Below are 20,162 nucleotides of genomic sequence, written 5' to 3'. Positions count from 1 at the left end.
CCAGTTTATCTTTAATTTTATATGGCCAGGAGAGTTGGGAGTGCCGGCTAAATGGTTGGAATTGGCAATATTTGAAGGTTTTTTCTAATTTAATTGATTCTGTGTGAGAGAGGGACGATTCAGACCTGGGGGATGGAAGGGACCCTAAATAAAGCCAAAAGGAGAGGAGAGAGGACACAGCCCAAACTACCTGATGCCCCATTCACTCCCCCCTTCCTCCCCCCACATTTACACTGAGCGATGAGGGAGGGAAAGGGCAGTTCCCCCACAAGCACAGACCCCTCCCCAAAGAGCTGGGCTGAACCTCTGAGCGCTCCGACCCTTCCTCTTCTCCGCCCTCCTCCTGCTCCTCCTCAGGGCGAGGCGGGCCCGGCTGGGGCTGCTCCTCGGGGAGCCCCTCAGCGAGGGGCTGCGGCAACTCCTGAGAAGGACGAAGCCGCCTGCCGAGGCGCCCTTCTCTCCCGTCCTGCTCGCCGCCCGCCATGAGCTGTGATAAGGAGGGAGGAGACGGAGAAAACTCCGTTATCGCTCCCGGCTCCGCTCAGGCACGGCCGCCGCCATTTGTTTACGCGTTGCCATGGAGACGGAAAGCGCCGCTGCCTGAAGGCGGTGATCCCGCCAACCACGCAGCCAGCCAATAGGAACGCAGAGCTTGCCGCGATGCATCATGGGAATTGTGGTTCTCAGGGCGGAGTGTCCTCGCTCTGTCCGCCATGCCGCGGAGCATCCCGGGAGTTGTAGTTCGCCTCCCTGAGGCGGCCATTGGCCTCGTTCCCGCCTTGAGCTGCAAAACAAAGTTATAAACGTTATAAATACATCGATTTAAGGAGATAAAGAGGCGCAAAAAGACTTTCTGGCGAACACAGAGCCTTTACTGTAATAAACTTTGAGTTTATTCTACATCTTTGGTCAACCATAAAGTAATCCGGACCCTTATTAAGCCAAATTTGTGTTTTAACATTGACACCCCAGGAGGATGTGAATGGCGACTATTTCCTCCCATTGGGAAAGGCCAAAAATAGCATAAAAAAGGGATTTCAGGGCGAAAAGACTGAAGGGCAAAACACCTCTTATTTTTAGGGATCAGTAAATGACTGTGTCTCTTTTCCTCCCCTAAAGGGAGGATTTAAAATGAATTTTATGCCTCCAGTTGCACTGGAACAGGCCTGGGAATAATATAAATATAAATATAAATATAAATATAAATATAAATATAAATATAAATATAAATATAAATATAAATATAAATATAAATATAAATATAATCTCTGTTACTATATTTTTTTGCCATTAATGCTCCATAGTTGGTGGTGAAAAACTGTTTTTCCTTAAGAAAAAGATACAATTTCAGAACTGATGAGGGAAAAAAAAACTAGATAATTTTGCCAAATTTTTGGAAATAATGAGAGATGAGACTGTCACAGCAGGGGAAAGTGAAACTACATCTTTTGAGAAATCTTTATATGTTATCCTGTTTTTATATCGCTGTTTTTATATCTTACAGACACTAACCTGCTCCTAATACAAATTTGAAGTAAAAGTGCTAAAGATATTTGAGTTTTTATTTTTTTCTTACGTTGCAGAATGGGGTAAAAATGAGAATGAAAAGACAGAAAATAAAGGGCAAAAGGAAGAGAATTTTGTACAAGTCCCTGCAAGATAAACATGGGGAAAGGACTTATCCATGTGGTTAAAACAATTTAATATTGGGGATGGGGATTATTACAGTGAATTTCCATAAAGTGACTCCCAATTGAGGCGGTTATTGCTAAGAAAAAAAAAAAAAAAAGAAAAAGAAAAAAAATAATCTATGTGATTTTGCCAAATTTTATAAATACATATTATATGGTTGGCTTTTTGCAAATATTAAAATGAATACTCTATGTATAATTGTACTGTATTATGGTATAAATGTGTATTGTATGGTTGGCTTTTTGCAAATATTAAAATGAATACTCTATGTATAATTGTACTGTATTATGTTATAAATGCATATTATATAGTTGGCTTTTTGCAAATATTAACATGAATATTATATGTATAATTGTACTGTATTATGTTATAAATGCATGTTATATAGTTGGCTTTTTTGCAAATATTAAAGTGAATACTTTATGTTTAATTGTGCTGTGTTATGGTATAAATGCATATTATATAGTTGGCTTTTTTGCAAATATTAAAGTGAACACTATATGTACAGTTGTAGTGTATTATGTTATAAATACATATTATATAGTTGGCTTTTTTGCAAATATTCAAATAAATACTCTATGTATAATTGTTCTGTGTTATGTTATAAATGCATATTATATAGTTGGCTTTTTGCAAATATTAACATGAATATTATATGTATAATTGTACTGCATTATGGTATAAATACATATTTTATAGTTGGCTTTTTTGCAAATATTAAAGTGAATACTCTATGTATAATTGTACTGTATTGTGTTATAAATGCATATTATATAGTTGGCTTTTTACAAATATTAACATGAACACTCTAAGTATAATTGTACTATATTATGTTTTATTAATAGAGTTTAGAAAGGTGATAAATGTATATTTTCTGATTGTACCATAGAGTTAACAGTAAAAACACTGGAGGTTTTTTTCTCTTTGTAACATCTAAACTGACCAAAGCAGAAGGTGTGGAGGGTCACATAAAGGCTGCTGACTTTGTTTCTTATCCAAATGAAAATAACCAAAAACCTCGGGAGAAGAATTTAAGAGACCCGTGTCACCAGACAGAATGGAGCCACCCACAGATGGATCCAGCAGATAAAACGATTGGGGAGTATTTGAAACATTTGATGGGGCACAGGTGGGTGAGATATTTCCCCCAAATATTCCATTTTGTTTTGAATTTCAAACTCGGCTTGGCTGCGTTGTGAAACATTCCCCAAATTCTCCTGACTCTGGAACTGCAGACATTGAACTACCATTAAAAATAACCCCAAAACCTCAGAGCTGAAGCTGTAAATCTGCAGTTATTGTCCTCATAAAAACCTCCCCACTATTGACAGAGGGAGCACTTCCTGCTCAGGAGTGTTAATGGCCAACACTGGCCTTAAATACATTGATTTACTGTTCAATTATAGAAACAATCAGCTCCCAAATCCCTGCCACATGCAAAGGAGATTTATGGGCAGCCCCCTGCAATTGTAAAAGCCCCACAGGAATTCACTCAGCTGTGAATTCACCAGGAAGCTCCAGGCAATAAAAGGACCCAGCTGGGTCAAGGAAATGAGGAGGAAACTCTAAATGCTCCTGAGAGAGAAGGAGAAGAGAACTTAAATCCCATTAAACTCAGCTTTGCAGGCCCAGCTTTCCTGGGACAGAGGTGGGAATTTATTTGACGCCTTCCATTCAGCTTCTTCCCAGGGCTGTGTTCCTGAGATTCCTGCTGGGAGCTCATCCCAGCTCCTTAAATCAGTTCCCTGCAGCCACTGGATTGGGTTTACTCATTTCCCCATGATTTTCTTGTGCTTCTTGCTGAACTTTCCCAAAATTTTGCACTGGGGTGGCAGGAGTGTGTGTGTCACATCAGAGGTGGCTGCCTGGAATGTGGAGAAGGCCCTGTGTGGGGACAGCTGCCAGCACCCTGAAGAGGTTTGGAAAGTCTTGGATGAGGGGTCAGGAGTGGCTTGGGACATCACAGAGTGGCTGGAAAAGACTGCAAAGGTCATTGAGTCCTGCTGTTCCCCAGCACTGCCAAGGCCACCACTGAGCCATGTCCCCAAATGCCACATGGATTTTAAAGGGATGGGGATTCCTCACTGCTCTGGGCTGGACAACTCTTTTGGAGAAGGAATTTTTTGCCAGTATCCAATCTAAACCTCCCCTGGCCCAGGCTGAGGCCGTTTCCTCTCCTCCTGTCCCTGTTCCCTGGGATTAGATCCCAAATCCCCTCCGGCTGTCCCCTCCTGTGCAGAGCCACAAGGTCCCCCCTGAGCCTCCTTTTCTCCAGGCTCAGCCCCTTTCCAGCTCCCTCAGCCCCTCCTGGGGCTCCAGACCCTTCCCCAGCTCCCTCAGCCTCTCCTGGGGCTCCAGACCCTTCCCCAGCTCCCTCAGCCCCTCCTGGGGCTCCATTCCCTTCCCTGGACCTGCTCCAGCCCCTCCGTGGGTTTGGGGAATGCTCCCATTACTCAAACCCATCTTTATTCCAAGGCCAGATTGGATTTTGGGGCTTGGAGCACCCTGGGATAGTGGAAGGTGTCCCTGCCCATGGCTGGGGGTGGCACTGGGTGATCCTCAAAGTCCCTTCTCAACCAAAGCATTCCACAATTCCCTGGTCCTATGAAAGGAGAGGTTTAGGATGGAGGATGTAACTGGAACCTGAGCCTTTATCCAACCCTGCATCACTGCAGGGATGGCTGTGGTGCGAAGTTTGGATCCTCAGCCTCTCCTGGAGCTCCAGACCCTTTCCCAGCTCCATTCCCTGGACACGCTCCAACACTTTGTTTTCATGACTGGCCAGAGCTGTCCCCAGGATTCCAGGGTGTCCCTGAGCAGTGCCAGCACAGGGGACAGTCCCTGTGAGTCCCTGCTCAGCCAGGAGCAAGAGCAGCAGCTCTGCCCCAGCTGGGGCACAGAGGCATGGAAAATAATATTAATTAAGCTCACCACAGGCCTTTGGAACTGCTCAGCACCAGGGGCAGGATTCCAACTGCTTTGTGTGTTTCCCTCTCCTTCTCCCAGTGCTTTCTCCTCTCCCGACAGTGGCCAAGGGATGAGCTGAGGCAGCCCGAGAGGGGGATCTGTCCGTGCCAAACACATTTCATGCTGCAGCTCAGTGGAGGAAATTACAAACACCCAAATCCAAGGCCTGAACAGTCCAATTTTCTCCCCTGATTGCCACTGTGCCTCAGCTTAACAGAGTAAATAATGAACACCGATGCAATGAACTTCCCAATAAATTGCTCCTGATGAATTTCGCACAGGTCATCCAAAAGCAAATTTAATGATTATATGCTGGCCACAGCTACCTCGGGATTTTTTTTTTTTTTTTGTTCCCAGCTCGGTGGTTAAATCCAATCAGCAAAGGAAGGAATGGAAAATAAAGTAAAACACCTCATTTCTGAGCACGCTCCCTGCTCAGTGCAAAAGTGGGAACTTGAACTGCAGGGCACGGGCGGCTCCAGCTCGGGTTGGGATGGAATCCTAATTTCCCAGCCAGGAATGAAAGAACAGGCCCAGTCCACCAAGGAGAGCTGTGTCCTGGAGAGCAACATTTGACTTCCTTGGATCTCAGCTTCCTTTGGAATTTATCACCAGTTTGGAGCACAGAGTCTCAGGGGACACCATTCCCTGCTCTGCACTCACAGCCTTGGAGATCCAGGCTCAGGTTGGGATATAACTGATCTGGGTCACTGTGATGCCTTCAGTTTGAGCTTTCATGTTTTCCAGGTTCTGTGCAGTTCTGAGTCTCACAGTCAGTGTCACTCAGCTCTGCACAGAGCAGGGAGACAAAACAAATCCTTTTCCTGATGAAGACCAAGGACAACTTTCAGCCCCAAAAGCACAAACAAGGGTGGGGTGAAGAGAGAAACAAAAAGGATGAGACCTCACAATCTGAAGTTGTAATTGGACAAACCCCAATATGCAAATGGACCAAAACTTATAAAAGTGTGAGACTTTGTGACTGGTCATCCATTTTGTGACTATTTTGGGTTCACCTTGGGTGTAGCCCTGGCCAGGCTCTTGTCCTGCCCAAGGTGTATCCTAAAGGCCTTTTAATAAATCTCTACTTCATTCTCTGGCTCTGTCCAGACTCTGTTCCAGGTCAGCCTTCCCCAGGCATCAACTCTGTATTTAAAGTGTGGTGGGATGAATCCTTGAGTAATAAATTCCTGGAATTACAGCACAGGCAGCTTTGTGGCCAAGGTCTGTAATGGTGAGTGGGGCTTGTGTATCACAGGGTGTTCCACAGTGAGAATGAATCCCAGAGCCTCGGTGTGCAAGTGGCCATTTGTGGTGTCTCAGCTCTGTAAAACGACTCCTTTCCACTTCAGACAGAGCTCCCTGCCTGTCTGTGAGCAGCAGAAATGACATTATTGCAGTGCTAATTTCCTCTTGGCACCTCTTCCCCTCTCCTGTCTGAGTGCCCTCCCCTCCGCTGCCATCCAGCACAGCCAGAATGAGATTTGCAATTATGATTCATGCTAATAAAATAAAACTGCTGCAGTAAAAGACAAAGAGAGAGCCTCAGTGGAAAGGCTCCTCAGCAAACCTCTCCAGCCAGAGCTGTCTGTGAATGGCAGGGGATGAGTTTGGGGGGATCCACACCTTGATATCAAATGGGGAGTTCATCCATCCATCCCTCCATCCCTCCATCCCTCCATCCATCTCTCCATCCATCCATCCATCCATCCCTCCATCCATCCATCCATCCATCCATCCATCCATCCATCCATCCATCCATCCCACCATCCATCCCTCCATCCATCCCTCCCTCCATCCATCCATCCCTCCATCCATCCATCCCTCCATCCATCCATCCCTCCATCCATCCATCCATCCATCCATCCATCCCTCCATCCATCCCTCCATCCATCCCTCATCCATCCCTCCATCCCTCCATCCATCCATCCATCCATCCATCCATCCATCCATCCATCCCTCATCCATCCCTCCATCCCTCCATCCATCCATCCATCCATCCCTCATCCATCCCTCCATCCCACCATCCATCCATCCATCCATCCATCCATCCCTCCATCCCTCCATCCATCCCTCCATCCATCCATCCATCCATCCATCCCTCATCCATCCCTCCATCCCTCCATCCATCCATCCATCCATCCCTCCATCCCTCCATCCATCCATCCATCCATCCCTCATCCATCCCTCCATCCATCCATCCATCCATCCCTCCATCCCTCCATCCATCCATCCATCCATCCATCCATCCATCCATCCATCCCTCATCCATCCCTCCATCCCTCCATCCATCCATCCATCCATCCCTCCATCCATCCATCCATCCCACCATCCATCCATCCATCCATCCATCCCTCCATCCCTCCATCCATCCCTCCATCCATCCATCCATCCCTCATCCATCCATCCATCCATCCATCCATCCATCCCTCCATCCCTCCATCCATCCCTCCATCCCTCCATCCATCCCTCCATCCATCCCTCCATCCACCCATCCATCCATCCATCCCTCCATCCATCCATCCATCCACCCCTCCCTCCATCCATCCATCCCTCCATCCATCCATCCATCCCTCCATCCATCCACCCATCCATCCATCCCTCCATCCATCCATCCCTCCATCCATCCATCCATCCATCCATCCATCCATCCATCCATCCATCCATCCATCCATCCCTCCATCCATCCCTCCATCCATCCATCCATCCATCCATCCATCCATCCATCCATCCATCCATCCATCCCTGTCCTATCCATGCCCATGTGTGTGTATCCAATACATGGATTTATATCTCCCAGGCAGGTTTGTATTATCCTTAATCAAGAGGATAAAGAAAAGAGAAGAAACCCTAAATAGAGGATGAGTTGGAGGCTGACACTCAGCCTGTGAAAGGAACCAGAGCAATTTGCTTTTTCCTTCCACCTTTCCTATTGTGTCTGGCACAGGCTTCGAGATCGTGGGATAATTAAAACCCAGTAAAGATTATTGAGGCTGTAAAAAGGAAATTGTGGAACCCTCATGAACATTTACAGCCCCCGTGGAAACATTTGGGGTTTGTGGTCTGGAGAAGTATTTCCTTGTCTCTTTAAGCACCAAAGGAGCACTTCCCTGCAATGATTTTTGGCAGAGCTGCTGCCATTTCATGGGGCTTTACAAAACAAAATCTCCAGGCTTTGTCTGTGAACTGCTGTGTCCTGCAGGGTCATGTCAGGACAGAAAAAAACATTTGTGGGGAAGGATTGGTGCAAGGGAAGAGAATCCTGGAATGGGTTGGGTTGGAAGGGATTTCAAAGCCCATCCAGTGCCATCCCTGTCATGAACAGGGACACCTTCCACTGTCCCAGGCTGCTCCCAGCCCCAATTTCCAGCCTGGCCTGGGACATTCCAGGGATCCAGGGGCAGCCACAGCTGCTCTGGCAATTCCAGCCCAGGCAGGAATTCCTTCCCAAGATCCCACCCAAATCTCCCCTTTTCCAATCTGAAGCCATTCCCTGTGTCCTGTCCCTGTCCCCAGTCCCTCTGCAGCTCTCCTGGAGCCCCTTTAGGCCCTGGAATGTTCTGGAAGCTCTCCCTGGATCCTTCCCTTCTCCAGGGGAATATTCCCAGCTCTCCCAGCCTGGCTCTGGGACCTCCTCTGGACTCTGTCCAGCATCTCCAGGTCCTGCTGCTGTTGGATCCCAGCTCTGGATGCAGAACTGGAAATGTTCTTTGCTCTTGTAAGAGATCCCAGAGTGAGGACTGGGTCCCTCCTGCAGGGCAGGTTTGGGGTAGGTCGTGCTCTGCACAGCTCAGATCGAAGATAAAAAAGGCTCCTGGGATTTTTGCACAATTTTCAACACCCTCTTGCGTTTTTTTTTTCCTTTGGGAAACCATCTCCCACTGCAAATGAGTTATAAATGTCCCACACGACTGACTTCCATAGGCTGGGATGGAGAAACATGAACCAGACAACAGCAAAGGAAAAAAATCAGTGCTGGGCAGGCAGAAAAGTTTCCCAAGGGCTGGTGATGCTTTCAGGAGCCTTGAGCTTCTCTTCCATCCCCAAAAACTGATAAATCCAGGATGGGCAGAGCCTGATAAATCCAGCCAGGACCACGAGGACACCTGAGCACCAGTGAGGGACTTGGCCCAAACCCAAAAGGGTGGTGGAGAGCACAGAACTTCAACCACCTGATGACCAAATGTGCCCTCAGGGGACTTTCCAAACTCCTCAGGAGCCTCTGGTGTCTGTTTTTCAGAGGAAACCCCCGAGTGTGGCTCAGGGATGCTGAGGAGGGTGTTGTGGACACGGTGAGGGGTTTGTTATTTACTCCCAACCACGACAGCTTGTCTCTACCCACAGCCCAGCTCTGTCAACAGGAATTGTTCCCAAAATCTCTCCCCCACATCCCACTGTTAGTTGGAGACAGTTTGTAACAAACATCAACCAGAGCCTTTGCAAGGGGATCTTTTCCCTCATATCCAATCTAAACCTTACCTGGTAAAACTTGAGGTTTGGAGGAGAAGAAACCAAATCCCACCTGGCTACAACCCCTTGTAAGGGAGTTGTAGAGAGTGAGGAGTTCCCCCCTGAGCCTCCTTTTCTCTCTGTGATAAACAACCCAATTTCTGTGCTTTGAAATCACATCCCTGGTGTGTTACACTCACACACTCAACCATTAAGAATATTTCAGATGACGGGTGTCATTGATGACTGTTAACAATAACACATGTAAAGTTGGATGATTTTTAATTACTAAAATACTGTGGGGATTAATTGATGGTGTTGTCGTAGTTTCGTGAGAATTGTGGAATTATTTGGGAAGTGGGAAAGGCTTTGGAGATCATCGAGTCCAATCATTCCCAGCCCTGCCAAGGCCACCACTGACCATGTCCCCAAGTGCCACATCCACGTGGCTTTGAAATCCTTCCAGGGTTGGGGATTCCAAACCTCCCCGAGCAGCTTTTTGAGGGGAAATAATCATCCCAATATCCAACCTGAGCTTTTCCTGGTGCAAATTTCTGCTCATTCTGCTGTTCAAACAAAGATTTGTCTTTGTGATCCAAGTCAGGGAAGCTCCTGGGATTGGGGAAGGAAAGGATTGTTCTGAATCCTTGTCCTGGTGGTTGGTGCTGCTCTCATCACCCAGGTGATGAAGGGAAGGAGCAGAATTTTCTCACCCAATGGATGAACCAGCTGGTTGTACTGGGCAGGAATTCCCAAAATTAATGCTGTCAAAGGAATCTTTCATTTAAACCACGACCTGGTAGAGTTTTCCCAACTCCAGGATCTAACTCAGGAGAGCAAATGAAAAATTCCAGTTTTTTTTTTTTTTTTCAGCAGGAATTCTTTTGGAGACAACACTCTGCTCATTCCAAAACCACCACCCCAGGAAAAAAAAAAAAATCCAGTAAAGATCCTTTGGTGAGGATTCCGAGATGCTGCTGCAAGGAAAAATCCTGGAATTAAGGTTGGAAAAGATCTCTAAGAGCATCGAGTCCAATGTTATTGTGATGTAGAGAGGAAGGTGGAGCAGGGAATGTCTGTGGGGGGCTGGAATGAGGTTTTTGGGGTCTGTGTTCCCACATTGCTGCTCCTGCCTTTCTCCTTGGTGTAATCTGAAATATTTATTTCAATCATGAAGGTTTGGAGAGGATTCAGAGCCTGAGCTCTTGAGGAGACACCAGTTAATTGTAAATTTTAATTATTTCAATTGCAAAATCTTCTCTTTCCACCTGCTGTAGGTGAGACCCTGAGTGTCACTGCTGCTCAAGGAAAAACAGTTTAAATTCATTTGTTTTAGACTCAAAAATACTCCCAAAGATGAGATTTTTCTGATTTTTATCCCATCTGTCCTGGCCCCCACCAGCACAGCTGCTGGGTGGGTGGGAAATGTGGACTGCAAAGCCTGAGATCAGCAAAGATTATTAATAAATAATAATAATTATTTTATCTTAATTTTATCCTAAAATGAGGGGAAAAACAGCTCTCAGAAGATTTCTAACAACAAGAACTGATGGGTTCTGCTTCTTGAAAATCCTCCAGAGCTGGTCTGAGGTAGCTGAGGGTTGCACTGGATGACCCAGAAAATCATTTTCACACTGATGGAGCCTTGGAGAACATTGAATTCGGGCCTGGAAAGGAATCTTTTAAACACCTCAGGAATGACAGTTGTTAAAAACAGCCAGACAAACCCAGCAGAGCCTTTAAACATCCAAATTATTTGTTTTAGACTCAAAGTTACTCCCAAAGATGAGATTTTCCTGATTTTATCCCATCTGTCCTGGCCCCCACCAGCACAGCTGCTGGTGGGTGGGAAATGTGGACTGCAAAGCCTGAGATCAGCAAAGATTATTAAGAAATAATAATAATAATTATTTTATCTCAATTTTATCTTAATTTTATCCTAAAATGAGGGGGAAAACAACTCTCAGAAGATTTCTAACAACAAGAACTGATGGGTTCTGCTTCTTGAGAATCCTCCAGTGTTGGTCTGAGGTAGCTGAGGGTTGGACTGGATGACCCAGAAAATCATTTCCACACTGATGGAGCCTTGGAGAACACTGAATTCGGGCCTGGAAAGGAATCTTTTAAACACCTCAGGAATGACAGTTGTTAAAAACAGCCAGACAAAAGCAGCAGAGCCTTTAAACATCCAAATTATTTGTTTTAGACTCAAAGTTACTCCCAAAAATGAGATTTTTCTGATTTAATCCAATCTGTCCTGGCCCCCACCAGCACAGCTGCTGGGTGGATGGGAAATGTGGACTGCAAAGCCTGAGATCAGCAAAGATTATTAACAAATAATAATAATAATAATTATTTTATCTCAATTTTATCTTAATTTTATCCTAAAATGAGGGGGAAAAACAACTCTCAGAAGATTTCTAACAACAAGAACTGATGGGTTCTGCTTCTTGAGAATCCTCCAGTGTTGGTCTGAGGTAGCTGAGGGTTGGACTGGATGACCCAGAAAATCATTTCCACACTGATGGAGCCTTGGAGAACACTGAATTCGGGCCTGGAAAGGAATCTTTTAAACACCTCAGGAATGACAGTTCTTAAAAACAGCCAGACAAAAGCAGCAGAGCCTTTAAACATCCTTTAATTCTGCCATTTCAAGGTTGACACACAAAAAGCACCTACAGCTCAGAGAGCACCTTTCTCAGCACAGGAAAACCCAGCTGGGTCCTCTGGCAAATACAAGCGCAGTGGATTCTGATTTTAGAGGAATTTGGAACCTTTTTCCAGGTGGATTTAGAGAGTCAAGACAGGGCAGAATTTTTGCCCTGGACGTGCCTTGAACTCTGGATTTATTTGGTGCCCTTGCTGATCATTGGTGCTGAGTGAGCTACAAAACCCTGCCTTGTCCTTCCAGTGCATCAAGTGACAGCCACAAAATATCTCTGATGCTGGAGGGGCCTCAAAGATAATATTCAGAACGAGAGAAGGAAGATTTTAATATTTTTTTGTTATTTTATATTGGCAATTTTCTCCGCAGGAGCCGCCGGCGGTGCCAGATGGCTCCGGGATAATGAAAGAGGAGAAATGGAAACAAATGGTCCCGTGTTTACCTCCCACGTGTGGAGAACTGGCTGATGATCATCACCACCTGAAGGAATAAACAATCACATCTTTTTAGCGATGGAAACAGCAGAAAACTTCACGTGGAGCTTGGAGGCAGCACTAGCAGAGCTCCAAAAAAAAAAGATCTCAAAACAGTCAAGATCCTACATGTGATCAACAGGTCTGGGATTGACTGGCAGGGTGTTGATTATTTAGTGTGGTCTGAACATCCAAGACCCAAATTTTCCCTTTTTTTCCCCACCCCACAGCTCTTTTTAAATCTCAAGGCAAAGCAGCAGCAGCAGAGCAAAGCCCAATATCCCACCCCAAACCCCAGTGGGGTTCCTGCTGTTCAATCACTTTTGGGAGAAAATTAAAACAGCTTTACTTGGATACACATCAAAACAACCCTAAATTTTAAATGGCATTTCCCTCCTCACCAAAATACCCAGGAAATTTCCACTTTTTCATTGATTAAAACAGAAAATAAACCCCCAAAATAACAACAAAAAAACTCGGGAGGTGGCGCCCACCAGGAGTGGGTGAAGCGTGTGGCAGAAGGGAATCACACAGTGGTGATTTTCTTGTCCTTGGTGGCCTGTTTGATGGCAGCCTGCTCACAGATGATCTCCTTGAGGCGCTGCAGCCTCATGTTCTGCGTGGTCTGGTCCCCCACGCCCGTCTGGCTGCGGTGCAGCAGGTTCAGGGCGTAGATGTATTCCAGCTCCGTGTACTTCACCCCCTGGTCCACCACCAGGTTCAGCAGCTCGTCTGCTGTGTTGTAGAGCATCTCGTAGTACTGTCTGAAAAGAGAGAAACGGCCTGGTCAGCTCTTGGGGGTTTGGTGGGACAGATTTTTATTTGAGCAGAATTCCATGAGCTTGTTGGTTTTGTTCAGGGGTGACACGAGCAGAGAAAGCTGAACTGTTGGGAAAGATGAATCAGGGAAACCTTATAAATATGATTGCTTAGCAAAAGATTCTGAAAATATGAAACCTGTAATCAAAATGAAAGCGTACTTTGAGTTGTAGGATACCAAGTCTTAGTTGCTGTATAACCTAAAGACAATAGCCTGGCCAGCTGAAGGAGAATCCCTTTCGATTAAACAAGACCTTTCTGCTGGCTAAGGAATCCAAAGGTCAATGCAGCAAAACAGAAAAGTCTAAAGAGCAGTTTTTAGAGTTTAAAATACAACACATGGTAATGTAGTAGTTCTTGTAGGCTGTATGTAGATTCTATAGGGTTTTGTGTCTTGTATTGGTTGGTCACTGTAAATTAGAATATTCATCACAAAAGGAGATACAATGTATTGTAACCTGAACCTCGCTCTCTTCTCTCCTGGCCCCTACGCTCTTGGTTTCCCCCTCTCTTCCCTCTTCACTCTCTTGGTTTTCCCCCTCTCTTCTCTTCACGCTCTGGTCCCTGCTCTCTTGGTTTTCCTCTTCGCCCTGTCCCCTCTTCTCTTCTCTCTTCCCCCTGCATTCCGACCCCTGCCACGTTGCTCTAGTTCTCTCCCCTCTTCTTGCCAGCTTACCCTCTGCTCTCTCTCGTTCTCCCTCTGGGACTTCCCTTCAGCCGAGGCTGGTGGCTGAAGGGAAGGCCCTTTCTACCCACGACCCTTGCAATAAAACCACATATTCTAGAATATCTCAGGTTTGCAGAGTACCCTGTCCCTGTGAGTCATGGATGCTTCTACACTGAACAAAGAGCAGGCATTGTCCTGCTGAACATCATCCTAAAATCCCAGAGTCTTAAAGGATCTTAAAGCTCTTCTTGTTCCACTGGGAGCTCCAAACCTCAGTGTCCAGCCTGGCCTTGGAGACTTCCAGGGATCCAGGAACAGCCTCAGCTTCTCTGGGCAACCTGTGCCCAACGTGGGCAAGTCCTGGAGTCAAAGTGACAGAAATCCCCTTTATTGAAACTCACAGGATGGTTTGGGTTGAAAGAGACCTTAAAGCCCATCCAGTTCCACCCCTGCTTTGATCTCCTCTTGTCTCTCCCCATGGCAGAGCCCTGGAAGCTTTTCCTGATGATCTGGGGATGGTAAATCGCCTTCCCCGTGCTCACATTAAAGCCAAAATAAAGCTTGGCGAGCTGAATTTGCTCTTTGGTTAGGTTTGCTAACCCATATAATTATTTATTAACCTATTTGTCAGATGATAAACAGAGCTTTTGATAACTTTTAATTCTTTTTCCTTGGTTTTAAACCTCAACTTTAAAAACACAAAGCAGTTGGGCAGCATTTCACGGAGCAGATTCCCCTCACCTGTCTGTCCCCCATTTATTTATTTATTCCCTCCATCCTTTACAACTCCCTTTCCTCAGCCACCTCTCAACAATCAAAAGAGAGTTTATAATAGCAGGGACAAACACACTTGTGAAAAGGAAAATGAAGAGCCTAAATAAAAAAATCACAGAACAAGAGGCTCGTCCCTCTCTCCCCTTCTTTCATATTTCATTATTTGATAACATCAGAGTCCATCAGAGCTGCCTGGGTGAAGGCAAACAGGAGAGAGTGTCTGATCAATATTTATTAATCCTTTCAAAGACAAGAGAGGCAAAGTTGAGCAGACTCTGGAATGGAGTGAATAATTACTCATGCAAATCGGGCTCGGCCGCGGGCGAGCTGCAGGTTTTTAATTGCACCCAATTAAAAATGCACACCTTGTGCTCCTCTCCCCTGCTGCTTCTCTTGCTCCCCTTTTATTTTTAGACGAAAAGAATTTTTTTTTTTTTAATTAAAAAATAATCTGATGCTGAGAAGAGTGACAGATGAAACCCACAGTTTGTGAGGTGCAGGAATTTTTTAATCGACCAAGATTTAGGACAGGTGAGGAAGGAGGAGATGGGGCTTGGACAAGGATCAGTTTGTGCAGATTTAATCCTTTTTTACCTTTTTTTTTTACATTTAAGGAACTCTGTCACCTTGGGAAAGCCATGGATTTTTCCAACTTCCCTGCCCCATAATCCCTGGGAGTGTCCAAGGCCAGGTTGGAGCATCCTGGGATGATGGAAGGTGTCCCTGCCCAGGGATGATTTTGGAAGTCCCTTCCAACCCAACTCATTCCAGGATTGTGGCAATGCAGCAAACTGTCCCAGGGACTCATCCCAACAGAAAAAATCCTTTTATTCCCATGTTTTCTCTCAGTCCCTTCCAACCCAACTCATTCCAGGATTGTGGCAATGCAGCAAACTGTCCCAGGGACTCATCCCAACAGAAAAAATCCTTTTATTCCCATGTTTTCTCTCAGTCCCTTCCAACCCAACTCATTCCAGGATTGTGGCAATGCAGCAAACTGTCCCAGGGACTCATCCCAACAGAAAAAATCCTTTTATTCCCATGTTTATTCTCAATTTATCACTGATTTGTGTTCTGCTGAAAAGGACTGATGGGATTTGTTGGGCTGATGTGACAGGAGAGGTTTTACACACAAAAACATGGGACAGGGTTTTAGGAAGCATCTCTCCCAAATTTCTATGGAATAAGGATTTTCATTCCCTCTTTACAAGGGAATTAATCTGCTCCAAGATTTCAGCTCTTCAGGATGGTAAAAAAGCTTCTCCAGTGTTGATGGCATATTTTGGGGAATGAGGAGTGAAGGGATCTCAAATCATTAATATCCTGCTCGTACAGGATAATTAACTAATTTTGATGGTTTGGATGACAAGGATTTGTTAATTTTTTTAAAAAATAAAATCAATTTTTGATGTGATGAACTCACATCTCAACCAAGACACCCATGGCCTGTTCCTCTGACCAATGGGATTGGGTCCAAATCTGCCTTGAATTTTTTTTTGGAGCATTTTTTAGGACAAACCTAAGAACAAATAATACAAAACTGAACTTTCCCTGCTCCCTTTATCCATCTGGAATTGCCCCTGGAATATCCATCATGACATGAGGAACTGTTCTGTGCTAAGAGCATCCAGGGAAAGTTCAATATCCCTTTAATGGGATGGAAATGGGTCCCAACTGCAGGAAAAAAAACCAATAAAAATCCCATGGGCAAATCAAAAGTGCAGAATCCACCTGACCCCCCCAGAGCAGTTTGTTTTGTTGGGTTTTTAAACAGAACTTTTGAAAGAAAACAACAAATTGCCAACCACAAACTCATTTTGCATTTTGAGCTTGTGTATCTATAGATATCCATATTAAAAAATGGTCTCTTGAATTCTGTTCTTGGAGAAAGAGAATAAAAATTAAGAAGGTTTCTCATTTAGGGGAAAAAAAAAATAAAATCTGGGGAAAGGCAATCAGGATGAGCCCAGCTCCTCTGAGGGTTATTAATACCATTCTCCATTTAAATGCTAATGTTCACCTCTAACCCAAAAAAAACCAGAAAAAAAGTTCTCAAAAGTTGGGCCAGGTGAATTCCAAATGAAATCCTGATTTTTCCCTGAGAATGACTTGATCTCTTCTTCTTCAGAGGAGAACCTCGGTGTGATGTGTCAGAATAAAGGATCCCACTTTAATTATTCCTTTCCTGCTCTGCATTGGATTGGCCAGGCAGGAATTCCAGTCTGGAGCTGAATTAGCCAAAGGGAACAAAAAACCCCCCAAAACCCCCAAAAACCAAAAAAACCCCAAAAAAACCCCACCCCAAACAAACAAAAAAACCCCAAACAAAACAAAAAACAAAAACAAAACCACAAAAAAACAAACAAACAACAAACAAACAAACAAAAAACCAAACCACACACACACACAAAAAAAAAACCAAAGCCAACAAAAAAAGAGAAATAAAAATTTCAATTCTGTCCCTTATCTCCCTCTCTTTTAGGGGATTAGGGAGGTGCTTTGGGAATTGCTGCTCTAATGGGAAAGTCAAAAAGGTTAAGTGGGAAACACTTAGGGAAAATCTGGATTAAAAAAATAAATGAGGGGAGAGGGAGATGGGACAGAGGGAAGATTTTATTCCCAGAGAAGCTGTGACTGCCCTCAGATCCCTGGAATTGTCCAAAGCCAGATTGCAGCACCCTGGGATAGTGGAAGGGGGTTGGAATTCGATGATCTTTAAGGTCTTTTCCAACCCAAATTCTGTGATTTTATGAAAAAAAACACCAGACAGGACAAGCAAGAAACTGAAGATGACAAAAAAAATCCCCCAAAGCTGTGGTTATAAAATCACTCCATTTTGATATTTGACGTTCATGACATTTAAATAGAGAGGGAGATGAGTGAGTGAAGGGGAAAAAAAGGAAAAAAAAAAAAAAAACAAGAAATGAATGATGTGACTTCAGTCAAGTATTGCAGAAGAAATGGATTTTCAGGCCTGGCTTGAGCAAGGAGAAAATCCCATGGGACATTTTTCCCTGTGGAATTATTAGAGGTGGGAATGGAGAAAGCTGAGAATGGTTACAGGACACTGGATTTGGGGCAGGTGAGATGATTTCCAGCCAGGAGTTTATAAAGATAATTCAGAAGAGCAAAGGAAAAATGCAGGTGAAGCAGCAATTACTGTAATTTCTGCTCCTGGTGGAGGCTGTGGGGATGTTTGCACACACCTGGCAGTGGAGCAGCATTTTAAATCAGAAATCTGCAAACGTGGGAGCTGCTGCTTCCATCTCTGAGCTTCTGATGGGAAATTGGGTTGGAAGGGACTTTAAACATCATCAGATTCCAACCAGGACACCTTTGCCATCCCAGGCTGCTCCGAGCCACATCCAACCTGGCCTTGGACACTCCCAGGGATGGATCCAGCTCTGCTTTCCAACCTAAACTCGTCCTAAACTGCAGCCACAGCCCTAAAATCAGGGATGGATCCAGCTCCATTTTCCAACCTAAACTCGTCCTGAACTGCAGCTACAGCCCTAAAATCAGGGATGGATCCAGCTCCTCTTTCAAACCACTGCTCGTCCTGAACTGCAGCTACAGCCCTAAAATCAGGGATGGATCCAATTCCATTTTCCGAACACTGCTTGTCCTAAACTGCAGCTACAGCCCTAAAATCAGGGATGGATCCAGCTCCTCTTTCCAGCCACTGTTCATCCTAAACTGCAGCTACAGCCCTAAAATCAGGGATGGATCCAGCTCCTCTTTCCAACTGCTGCTCGTCCTAAACTGCAGCCACAGCCCTAAAATCAGGGATGGATCCAGCTTTGCTTTCCAACCTAAACTCGTCCTAAACTGCAGCTACAGCCCTAAAATCAGGGATGGATCCAGCTCCTCTTCCCAACCGCTGCTTGTCCTAAACTGCAGATACAACCCTAAAATCAGGGATGGATCCAGCTCCTCTTTCCAACCTAAACTCGTCCTAAACTGCAGCTACAGCCCTAAAATCAGGGATGGATCCAGCTCCTCTTTCCAACCAATGCTCGTCCTGAACTGCAGCTACAGCCCTGAAATCAGGGACATCACCTTCAGGACACCATTCCAGCAGGGAATATCAATCCTGATTGACTTTTCTTCAGATTTCCTCCTTGATTTTCCATTAATACGGAGCAATTCTGGAGATAAGGACAGGAATGTTCCTTCTGTGCCTCCAGAAGAACCCAAAGTGCTCCAGGGCAGTTTCACACCAGAGATGGTTTTGCTGTTCTGCTCAACCCCAACTTCTCTAAGACACCCCTCCAAGACCTGGACACTTCTCTGTCTGCCTGGGGTGAGAAAGAAACTCCTCCATGGACTGAAAAACTCCCCAAAAATGTTCCTGTCGCTGTGATCTCCATCTTTTCTGTCCTCACCTCATCCACAGCCCCTTGGAAGGAGCTGCCCCATCACCACACGTGGCACCATTTGGGGGCAGGAGGCAAAGATGCCTCTGGGGCTGTGCAAAAACACAAGAACATTAAAAAAAAAAAAAAAAAAACCACTTAAAAAAATAAAACGTGCGAATTTTCAAGATGGGAAATGATTTGGGGAAGAAATAAAAGTGAATTTTGAGTACGGTGGTGCTCCTGTGGTAACTCTGCAAATCACAGCCCTTAATAAATAATCAAGGGATGGAAAGATAATATTAAGGTGTTTTTTTTTGTTTGTTTTTTTTTTTTTTTTTTTTTTTTTTTTTTTTAAAAGCTGGAAGAATAATTAAAATTAAGTCATTTATCCAAAGCAGGAAAAAATATCAGAAATGGGAAGCCCTCACCTCATGCTCAATACCCACACAGGGCTCTGATCAGGTACAGAGCCAGGCAAGAAAAACAAGTGTATTTATTCAAAAGGGCACGAGCTTTGCCTTTTAATTAGAGACAACCTCGTTAGAAAATCCAATTATTTTCCCTTTGAAAGTTTAAACCGCAGAGACAGCCTGTGCAGCCCTACATACCAATCAGCTCACCTGGGGGATGCTTTTTTATACAAATAAAGCCATTCTGGATTAAAAACCCCTCAGCCAAGAGCTCTGTCACTGCCTTTGTCACCACTGCAGAGCCTTTTGGCCAAACACAGATGAGAAATCACCTCTCAAATGCAGAATTAATTAGGGAAGGGTAAGGGAGATGTGCAGAAAATCACCAGCCTTCCCAAAGCTCTCTCCTGTTCTCCCTCCTCCTTTTTATCCTGCTTTTTATCTGTTATTTTCTCATTAATATTTTTCTTTTCCTTTCCTCCCTGAGGTTCATCACGTGGACAGGGCTGCCCTGCTGGGAAAACAAGCTCCAGGGGAGGAGATCAGAAGGAATTTCCTCATGGAAAATAAAAGTTGATAAACATTATAAAATGCTGCCCAGGGAGGTTTGGAATCCCCATCCCTGGAGGTGCCCAAGGATGTGGCACTCAGAGCTCTGGGCACCCAAAATTTGGATTCTGTGACCTTGAAGAGCTTTTCCAACCTCAACAACCCCCAGGATTTTGGGAATGGGGATCTCTGAACATCATCATGGAGCTGTTAAAAGCCATCCCTGAACACCCTCCCAGCGTGCAGAGGGACGTGGTAATTACACAGCTTTTCAAAGGAAGGATAAATCCATTAAAGCCCATTAAATAATTCTTCAAAAAAAACCCACAAAACAATGTC

The 20,162-nt window shown here is 44.9% G+C and overlaps 2 protein-coding genes and 1 long non-coding RNA gene across 3 annotated transcripts in view; 1 reads left to right on the top strand and 2 right to left on the bottom strand.

Moving 5' to 3' along the window:
- Nucleotides 1–484, bottom strand: part of LRGUK (leucine rich repeats and guanylate kinase domain containing) — a gene marked incomplete at its 5' end in the record, with an annotated part of 61,358 nt that extends 60,874 nt beyond the window's left edge. Inside the window, 2 exon segments of the mRNA XM_083860635.1 lie at nt 270–295; nt 298–484. Of these exon segments, the coding sequence (XP_083716761.1) occupies nt 270–295; nt 298–484 (213 nt within the window).
- Nucleotides 485–11,530: 11,046 nt separating this feature from the next.
- The window catches only part of EXOC4 (exocyst complex component 4), a 348,756-nt gene continuing 340,124 nt past the window's right edge, over nt 11,531–20,162 (bottom strand). Inside the window, exon 18 of the mRNA XM_083858929.1 lies at nt 11,531–13,010. Within this exon, the coding sequence (XP_083715055.1) occupies nt 12,773–13,010 (238 nt within the window). The 3' untranslated portion in view covers nt 11,531–12,772. The remainder of the gene's footprint in view (nt 13,011–20,162) is intronic.
- LOC310908268 lies at nt 18,773–19,288 on the top strand. Its single transcript, XR_014589821.1, has 2 exons — nt 18,773–19,180; nt 19,223–19,288. It is a non-coding gene; the product is annotated as an uncharacterized lncRNA (long non-coding RNA).

This window comes from Zosterops lateralis (genome assembly GCF_965231275.1).
Source record: "Zosterops lateralis genome assembly, chromosome: 4".
NCBI classification, from domain to species: Eukaryota; Metazoa; Chordata; class Aves; order Passeriformes; family Zosteropidae; genus Zosterops; species Zosterops lateralis.
This window is presented reverse-complemented; position numbering and strand designations above follow the sequence as displayed.